The sequence below is a fragment of the Scylla paramamosain genome, chromosome 40 (assembly GCF_035594125.1).
Source record: "Scylla paramamosain isolate STU-SP2022 chromosome 40, ASM3559412v1, whole genome shotgun sequence".
Classification (NCBI taxonomy): domain Eukaryota; kingdom Metazoa; phylum Arthropoda; class Malacostraca; order Decapoda; family Portunidae; genus Scylla; species Scylla paramamosain.
This window is the reverse complement of record NC_087190.1, coordinates 3,949,613-3,960,000: the sequence shown is the minus strand read 5'-3', so window position 1 is coordinate 3,960,000 and position 10,388 is coordinate 3,949,613. Positions and strand designations below refer to the sequence as shown.

The 10,388-nt window shown below is 39.5% G+C and overlaps 1 protein-coding gene across 1 annotated transcript in view; it reads left to right on the top strand.

Moving 5' to 3' along the window:
- The window catches only part of LOC135092551 (uncharacterized), a 148,994-nt gene that overhangs the window by 120,193 nt on the left and 18,413 nt on the right, over window positions 1-10,388 (top strand). Inside the window, exon 27 of the mRNA XM_063991167.1 lies at window positions 7,821-7,909. Within this exon, the coding sequence (XP_063847237.1) occupies window positions 7,821-7,909 (89 nt within the window). The remainder of the gene's footprint in view (window positions 1-7,820; window positions 7,910-10,388) is intronic.

Sequence of the window (10,388 nt, the reverse complement as noted above, 5' to 3'; positions counted from 1 at the left end):
AAGTAAAGGGTAGATCAAGGATGTTCAGTGTAGAAGAGGGGGACAGTTGAGTGCCATTGGAGAAGAGGGGATAGTTGTCTAGAAGGTTGTGTTGAGTTGATAGATGAAGGAATGTAACTTTTTGAGGCATTTAACAATACTAAGTTTGCTCAACCCTAATCACAAATCACAAATTTATAGAGAGAGATCAGAGGTCTGGCATTCTGTGGCTTCCTTGCATGAAAAGATGTGGAAAAGTGCAGGGTGGTATCAGCGTAGGAGTGGATAGGACAAGAAGTTTGGTTTGGATTATCATTGATGAATAATAGGAAGAGAGTGGATGACAGGACAGAACCCTGAGGAACACCACTGTTAATCCATAAGAGGTCAGCTTTGATTTACATCCCATTTACTCATCTAGGTCACCAAAAATTGTGTTTTCTTTTTTTGATCCCATATAACTCAAAATGGTTACAAAGATTTAAAAAAGAGTTAAAGTTAGAAATCACCACTTTTAAATGTCCTGCTGGGGCTTTAAATTTGGCTCGTACAGTGATGCTGCCAGATGTACGATTTTGGCGCATGGAAATTTTTTTTTTTTTTTTTACCGATATTTTTTCACTTACGAGATAAATATGTGTATAATAAATAATTCCTCATAAAGAAAGACACATTTTTGTATAAAAGATATTAAATCTGCAAAATAAGAGCACTTTATCATTTTTTTTTTTTTTTTCTTCTTACACTATCCAAGCTTCTCAGTATTGTAGCAGGATATGATATTCTGCAAAGCAAAGTTCAGTGCATAGAGCTACATCACACTCATAACAGTAATACCGAGTGTCGCTCCGTTTTCTTGGTCATCTTTTTGATTGACTGCAAACATGCTTTCTGAACTCCTTTCTTTTTTATGTCTGATCTTGGCTGCAAGGTGCAGGGAAAGTGTCGTCACATGAGGCATACAGGATTGTCAACAGCATGATGTACTGGGCTAGGGTGCTCAACACCATTCTCTTCCAACAACTGACATACCACCTTGATGACAAAATCTTGTAGAGTTGGATTTTTGTGTGTCTTTTCTTTGAATAATATGTGAGGATTCAGCATCGTTATATCAACTAGGTGGAAATATAGTTTCTTGTACCACTTGAGTGTTCTACGGGCACATTCTTTGAAGGAAATCTTAGCAGCAGCTTTGTCTACTAGACGCATGTTGGTATTGTAGTTTAGTGCACACTCTGGCTTCATAATGCATTGTCTGGTGGAGCGATCAATATTGTGGCTGAGAACCATTTGAGGGTGATGGATGTGGTAAGAAGTGTTACCTCTCGTTTATCTTTCCATATAACTGCAAGTGTGTCTTTGGCTTTCTTGTAGGCACAGTCTCCCTTGATTGCTATAGGAGGAAAATATGGCATCCCTTGATTGCTATAGGAGGAAAATATGGCATGTGTTTTCTATGCTTTGTCAGAGTTCCACACCCACCTCTCTGTCTAGAGGAAGGAAATTCAAATAATGCTGGACTTGTGTACCATTTGTCTACACAGAGTACATGATTTTTATCTAGGTATGGGTCCATAAGTGTAATCACTACAGCTCCTGACAGACCAAGGCTCCTGTCATCAGTGACTTCTGTCCCATCCCCAGTATACAACACAATGTCCTGCAGAAACCAATCTTACAGTCACAAAGTGCAAATGATTTGAGGCCAAACCTGTGGCATTTTAATGGTATGTATATATTGGTGGAAACTGATATTTCCATGCCACAACATCAAACTCTCATCAATGTTAACATTTTTGTAAGGGTAAAACACATCCTTGAATTTACTTCTTAGATGATCAAAGACAGTCTGAATCTTGTTAATTTTTTCAGTTGTGTTGTTTGCATATGCCTCCAAGTTATTAGTGAAGTGAAGTGCTCGCAATATATTGACATCTGTTCACTGGCATGACCTTGCTGAAAATTGGTGTCTGGACTACAGGGCCAGTAGTCCAATAATCTCTTTAGTTATTTTTCTTGACCACTCCCATCAGCATTACCAGGGCCAAAAAAAAACTTCAGGTACTGTAACATCATAACACTGATGTTCACAAGACTCAGGACTCAACACTTTACCTCCTCTCATGAAATACACTTACCGATTTGACTAAGTTACAATTGTTTCCAAGATGTCTTCATCCCAGAAATAATTGTAAAATTCACACTCCCAGCTATCTGCTCATGAGTGCTTGCATTTTTATTCCTGAGCTTGACTCATCAAAATTGTAAACTTGGGGCTCAAAATTTGACCATCCAGTCCCATCTGCTAACAGGTCTAATTAGGTCAGGTGCACCAGGTACTCTCCCCCTACCCTAGCAAAGTGGTGTTTTGTGGTGGGTAGATAATAAGAGGCAGGGTGTGCCACGTGTCTTGTCACTGCCTGGCTGCTGTGTGAATGTACTGGAGTCAAGGTCATCACACTCATCATCATCACCATCTTCACTTGGAACAACAGATGACTGTTGCCTTACACATGAAGATGGCCTAGACTCCCTTCTCTTTTTCCGTGTGCTGAGTGCATAAAACCAGTCAGATGTGTTAGAAGAAGATGTACATGACAACCCAGCAGTGGGAGAAGGAGTGTGTGGTGGCGGGAACATACCAAAGTATTGTGCCTCAAGTTGTTCATCTTCCTCCTCCATTTCCTGATCGAATACATAATCAGGATCAGCATAACTGTCATCAGTGCTGATATCACTTTTATCATCAACAATATCTTTCTCAGAAGATAATTTTTCAGCAATTTCAGTGGAGTTAGAGAGCAGAGATGCCTGCCTGCCATCATGACTCAGAGTCAGAGACAAGTGAGGGGCCCAGGCGGGGCGGCGGGATGCAGTGGCCAATCAGGAGGGAGGGGGTGAGGGTGGTGACTTACCCAGTTGTCAGAATGACGGGAAACTGTGCTGATATATGCTAGACACCTCAACAAACATAATTAGTGTAGCTAGAAGGAATTTTAAATATGTAGGAAGCGAGAAAGAGACGAACGTACTTGTACGTGATTGACCACAGATAGTAACCATGGATTTCACGTACATGTACGTGCTTGACCTCTTATGGGTTAATAGATTTAGAAGAGCAGTGACCATCTACCACAGCAGAAACAAAACAGTCAGAAAGGAAACTTATGAAGTTACAGAGAGAAGAATAGCAGCCATAGGAGGGTAGTTTGGAAATCAAAGCTTTGTGCCAGGCTCGATCAAAAGCTTTTGATATGTTTAAGGGAAGAGCAAAAGTTTCACCAAAATCTGTAAAAGAGGATGACCAAGACTCAGTAAGGAAAGCCAGAAGATTAGCAGTAGAGCAGCCTTAATGTAACCTATACTGGCAATCAAATAAAAGGTTGTGAAGTGATAGATGTTTAAGAATCTTCCTGTTGAGAATAGATTCAAACACTTTAGATAGCCAGGAAATTAAAGCTATAAGATGGTAGTTTAATGGATTAGAACAGCCACCCTTTTTGGGAATAGGCTGAATGTAGGCAAACTTCCACCAAGAAGGAAAGGTAGATATTGATAGACTGAGTTAGAAGAGTTTGACTATGCAAGGCACAAGCATGGGGACACAGTTTCAGAGAAGGGCATGAAAAACATCACTGCAAAGAATTTTAATATGTAGCATAAAGTAGTCAGAGGGTTGAGGAGAGGGAGCAACAAGCCCTGAATTATCAAAGGTAGAGTTTTTAGCAAAGGTTTGAGTGAAGAGTTCAGCTTTAGATATAGATGTGATAGCAGTGGTGCCATCAAATTGAAATAAAGGAGGGAAAGAAGAAGCAGCAAAGTTATTGGAGATGTTTTTAGCTAGGTGGCAGAAGTTATGAGGGGAGTTAGATCTTTAAAAATTTTGACAGTTTCTATTAATGAATGAGTTTATGGCTAGTTGGAGAACAGACTTTCCTCCTCTATTTCAACCAGATGGCACCACTGCTATCACATCTATTTCTAAAGCTGAACTCTTCACTCAAACCTTTGCTAAAAACTCTACCTTGGACAATTCTGGGCTTGTTCCTCCCTCTCCTCCACCCTCTGACTACTTCATGCTACCTATTAAAATTCCTTGCAATGATGTTTTCCATGCCCTTGCTGGCCTAAACCCTTGGAAGCCTTATGGACCAGATGGGGTTCCTCCTATTGTTCTCTGAAACTGTGCCTCCATGCTTGCACCTTGCCTAGTCAAACTCTTTCAGCTCTGTCTGTCAACATCTACCTTTCCTTCTTGCTGGAAGTTTGCCTACATTCAACCTGTTCCTAAAAAGGGTGACTGTTCCAATTCCTCAAACTATCGTCCTATTGCTTTAATTTCCTGCCTATCTAAAGTTTTTGAATCTATCCTCAACAGGAAGATTCTGAAACATCTATCACTTCACAACCTTCTATCTGATCGCCAGTATGGGTTCTGTCAAGGCCGCTCTACTGGTGATCTTCTGGCTTTCCTTATTGAGTCTTGGTCATCCTCTTTTAGAGATTTTGGTGAAACTTTTGCTGTTGCCTTGGACATATCAAAAGCGTTTGATAGAGTCTGGCACAAAGTTTTGATTTCCAAACTACCTTCCTACAGTTTCTATCCTTCTCTGTAACTTCATCTCAGGTTTCCTTTCTGACCATTCTATTGCTGCTGTGGTAGACGGTCACTGTTCTTCTCCTAATTCTATTAACAGTGGTGTTCCTCAGGGTTCAGTCCTGTCACCCACTCTCTTCTTATTATTCATTAATGATCTTCTAAACCAAACTTCTTGTCCTATCCACTCCTACGCTGATGATACCACCCTGCACTTTTCCACGTCTTTTCATAGACGTCCAACCCTTCAGGAGGTAAACATTTCACACAGGGAAGCCACAGAACGCTTGGCTTCTGATCTTTCTAAAATTTCTGACTGGGGCAGAGCAAACTTAGTATTGTTCAATGCCTCAAAAACTCAATTCCTCCATCTATCAACTCGACACAACCTTCCAGACAACTATCCCCTCTTCAGTGACATTCAACTGTCCCCCTCTTCTACACTGAACATCCTCAGTCCGTCCTTTACTTATAATCTGAACTGGAAACTTCACATCTCATCTCTAGCTAAAACAGCTTCTATAAAGTTAGGTGTTCTGAAACGTCTCTGCCAGTTTTTCTCACCCCCCCCCAGCTGCTAACTCTGTACAAGGGCCTTATCCGTCCATGTATGGAGTATGCTTCACATGTCTGGGGGGATTCCACTCATACTGCTCTTCTAGACAGGGTGGAATCAAAACTTTTTAGTCTCATCAACTCCTCTCCTCTAACTGACTGTCTTCAGCCTCTCTCTCACCGCCGCAATGTTGCATATCTAGCTGTCTTCTACCGCTATTTTCATGCTAACTGCTCTTCTGATCTTGCTAACTGCATGCCTCCCCTCCTCCCGCAGCCTCGCTGCACAAGACTTTCTTCTTTCTCTCATCCCTATTCTGTCCACCTCTCTAACGCAAGAGTTAACCAGTATTCTCAATCATTCATCCCTTTCTCTGGTAAACTCTGGAACTCCCTGCCTGCTTCTGTATTTCCACCTTCCTATGACTTGAATTCCTTCAAGAGGGAGGTTTCAAGACACTTATCAATTTTTGACCACTGCTTTGACCCTTTTATGGGACTGGCATTTCAGTGGGCATATTTTTTTATTGGGTTTTTATTGCCCTTGGCCAGTGTCCTTCCTACATAAAAAGAAAAAAAAATGGTTCCAAGTAAAAATATAAAGCACATGAGATTCTGATGATGGAAGGCTCAAGTACCTTTTGTGGGCCATCTCCCTATCATGTATAGCATGAGAAGACTGTGTTAAACAAAGGTTTGGAAGGTTTAGGTTGAGAAAAAGACTGAGGAATGTATGCCTCCATGCCAGACACTATCACCTCTGTTATGCACTCAGAAATGGGTCTCTGACATGGAAGCAGTAGTCATTCTAAGGAAAATCAGCAAAATACCTCTTCAGGTCCTCCCAGTTAGCTGGGGCAAAACGACAGAGGCTCCTTCACTTACGAGGATCTTGAGGAGGGATTGGAGCATTATGACAAGATACAGATATGAGGTTGTGATTGGAGGAGTCCAACAGAGAAGAGAGGGTAACAGCATAAGCAGAAGGATTAGAGGTTAGGAAAAGGTCAAGAATGTTGGGCATATCTCCAAGATGGTCAGGAATACAAGTATGGTGATACACCAATTCCTCTAGGTTATGGAGGATAGCAAAGTTGAAGGCTAATTTACCAAGATGGTCAGTAAAGGGAGGGGAAGGCCAAAGCTGGTGGTGAACATTGAAGTTTCCAAGAATGGAGATTTTTGCAAAAGGGAAGAGAGTCAAAATGTGCCCTACTTTGGAAGTTAAGTAGTCAAAGAATTTCTTATAGTCAGAGGAGTTAGGTTAGAGGTGTACAGCACAGATAAATTTAATTTGGGAGTGACTCTGTAGTCATAGCCAGATGGTGAAAAACTAAAAAGATTCAAGAGCGTGGGCATGGAAGCGGGTTAAGTCATTGCGCACATAAATGCAACATCCAGCTTTGGACTGAAAATGAGGATAGAGAAAGTAGGAGGGAACAGAAAAGGGGCAACTGTCAGTTGCCTCAGATACCTATGTTTCTATGAGGAAAAGATGAGGTTTAGTAGAGAGGTGGCATTCTACAGATTGAAAATTAAATCTAAGACTGCAAGTGTTGCAGAAGTTAATGAAGAAAAAGTTGAGGGGGGGTGTCAAGATATTTAGGATCAATACCAGAAGAGCAGTCCAAACTGGGGACATTTGTGATCCCCTCCCTAGATTGGGACGCCAAGACTGGTGTAGGAGTCACCATGACAGTTTTGAATTTTGAGTGAAGGGTGTGTGTAATTAGGTGCTTGTAGTTTTGTGTGAAAGATAGTTATCTTTAGAGGGCAGGCTGTGACTGCCCCCTTGTGTTGTGAGACACAAAGGGAAACGTTGAGTGAGGCCACAGCTGGGTTTATTGATAGGATCACAGCACCCCTGATCCAGTGCTTTAGACCTCACTGGGAGTAATTATTGTTTTGGCAGGTACTTACTGTCTCCTCCTCTTATATATATATATATATATATATATATATATATATATATATATATATATATATATATATATATATATATATATATATATATATATATATATATATATATATATAATTGTGTCATATCAGTTGGTGTGGCTGGGTATGACATGCAGTTTGATGTTGTTTTATATATGGTGTGATGTAACTATGTGGAGTGATTGGATGTCATATGAGTTATATGGCTGGGTGTAGCATATGGGGTGCTGCAGCTTTGTGTGGTATGACTGAGATCTTTGTAATAATTAGTATTGTGTTTATTAAGCAAAACCAGTTTTGTAAGTGTAGATGACATGAAACCAAATAATGAATTTTTGGTAAACCAGAATAACAGAAAAATAGCTTCTAAACTTTACTCTTGCCAGTATGAAGTTACAAAATCATTGATGGTACTGAATACCATAATCACGTACCTAATTGGCCTTCAAAATTATTTGAGTTTGAAATATCTGGTTTAGAGGTATGGTAAAGGTCAAGAGTGTAAGGCATATCTTGATCTTTTCTTACACAAGAGAGACATACTGACAGACAGGTGGAGTACAGAGATGAGAGAGAGAGAGAGAGAGAGAGAGAGAGAGAGAGAGAGAGAGAGAGAGAGGGGGGGGGGGGGAGGTAAATGAGGCCATAAGCAAACATGGAAGGAAGAAGAGATTTACTATGGATTTTTAAATATTTTTTTTCAAAATTATTTATTTATTTTACTGATTTTATTTGTTATTTTCAGGTCAGCTGAACTCATCCCAACTGGCAACACAGCTTGCCAAGTCATCTAGCCAGCAAGGAGGATCTTCTTCTTCAATTCCTGTGTTGCAGGTTTGTAAAGTCAATATATTTTATTACATGCACAGGCATCCCTTGCTTAATAATGAGGTATTGCAGCTGAACACCAGGATCTAATGGAATTATCACAGTGAAGTAATTGGAACATGAATTCATTGTAGAGGCATTCCCAGAATTGTGAAAGGTTGATTCTCTGATGATTTTTCCACATATTTTGCATTCAAAACCACATTGAATCAGTAATATTGCAAGCAAAGAACATTTAAACATAACATGAAAGACTTGATAGAATTTCCTTTTTGATCTTAAAAAGGATTTTTCACAACTTTTTTTTCTACTTAGCCATACATACTTTCCTTTGTTATCCTACTTGTCCTTCCTACACTAAAGTTTCATCTACAAATATCCTGGGTCTGAAAATGCAGGAGAGTTGGTCAACTTCATGTTTGAGAGATGAATTGTGGCTGTGTGACAGCCAGTGAGTAACCCTGACAATGGCCAGTGATGTAATGCTCTCTCTCTCTCTCTCTCTCTCTCTCTCTCTCTCTCTCTCTCTCTCTCTCTCTCTCTCTCTCTCTCTCTCTCTCTCTCTCTCTCTCTCTCTCTCTCTCTCTCTCTCTCTCTCTCTCTCTCTCTCTCTCTCTCTCTCTCTCTCTCTCTCTCTCTCTCTCTCTCTCTCTCTCTCTCTCTGTGTGTGTGTGTGTGTGTGTGTGTGTGTGTGTGTGTGTGTGTGTGTGTGTGTGTGTGTGTGTGTATTTTACCTAGTTGTGGTTTACGTGAGGGGAAGTAATCTCATAGTATCCTGTCTCCATATCTATCCAGTTTAGTCTTAAAAGCAGGGACAGTTACGGCATTGACGTCTTCACTGAGTTCATTTCATTTGTTCGCACTTCTGTGAGGAAAACTATATTTCTTGATGTTTCTTCTTCAGTTAACTTTCTTCAACTTCTTACTGTGTCCCATTGTTTTCTGTGTGTCTAGATTTTTAAAACATTCTTTATCCACATTTTCCATACCATTTATCATTCTGTAGATATTTATTAAATCTCCTCTCTCTCTCTCTCTCTCTCTCTCTCTCTCTCTCTCTCTCTCTCTCTCTCTCTCTCTCTCTCTCTCTCTCTCTCTCTCTCTCTCTCTCTCTCTCTCTCTCTCTCTCTCTCTCTCTCTCTCCTTTATTCAAGAGTAGGAATTTCTAACATTCTTAATCTTTCTTCATTGGTCAACTTACTTATCTCCGGAACCATCTCAGTGACTGCTCTTTGTGCTCTTTCCAATTTTATAATATTCCTCCTTTTATGAGACCACACCACTGCCTCATATTCCAATCTTGGTCTTATCATGGAAATCAACAACTTTTTCATCCTTCCTTCATCCAAATATGAGAATGCCATTCTTACTCTTTTTAACAATCATCTCTCCCATAATTTTATCAATGTGTCTGTCCGGAGTCAAATTTTCAGTAAATATTACTCTCAAATCCACTTCTTTTGATTTCTTTAACTTCACACCATCCATCACATAATGATATTGTATTCTTTTTTTTTTACTCTTACCAAACTCCATTACTTTACATTTACTTAAATTGAATTCCATTTGCCAAGCTTTACTCCATCTATATATTTTATTTAAATCATCTAGCAGTACCAGTTTAAATCATCTTGCAGTACCATACAGTCATTTACATTTTCTACCCTTCTCATCATCTTAGCATCATCCAAATAAGTTCATCTATTTATTCATTCATGTCATTCACATATATTACAAACATTATTGGTCCCAACATTGACCCCTGTAGGACACCACAGCCAAGATGAATTTTGGTCTTGTATTACAGTTCTCATCTCTCCATCATCCAGATAATCCTCCATTCACTCCAGCAGTCTTCCTCCAAATTTTCCATGATTTTTTTCTTCCATAGCAATCTTTGATATGTGTATTTACCTAGTTGTGTTTTACAAGAAAAGAGCTGTTTGTGCTGTCCTCTCTCCATATCTATAAGTATCCAGCTTAACTTTAAATTCATGAATATTTTTTGCTTGTACCATTGTTTCACCTAAGTTGTTCCATATTTCTATGCTTCTGTTCCATATTTCTTAATATCTCTTCTACTTGCTCTTTTCTTCAGTTTCACTCCATGTCCTCTTGTAGCTCTTGAGTCCCACACAAATAAGTCTTGTCAACTTGTTCCTTATCCTTTAAAGCTCTGTATATAGCAATCAGGTCTCCTCTTTCTCTTCTCTTTTGTAATGATGGAAGCTTCAATCTCCTTAATCTTTCTTCTTAGGTTAAATCTCTCAGACTTGGTACCAATTTGGTTGCAGCTCTTTGGATCCTTTCTATTTTCCTTATTTTCTTTTTATTATGGGGTGACCAAACAATTGTGCCATATTCCAGTTTAGGTCAAATCACATATTCCATCAACTTTTTCATCATCTCTTCATCCATGTAAGCAAATCCTCCTTTCATCTTTCTTAGTAACTCATAAGTTTCCCCAACTATTTTGTTTACATGC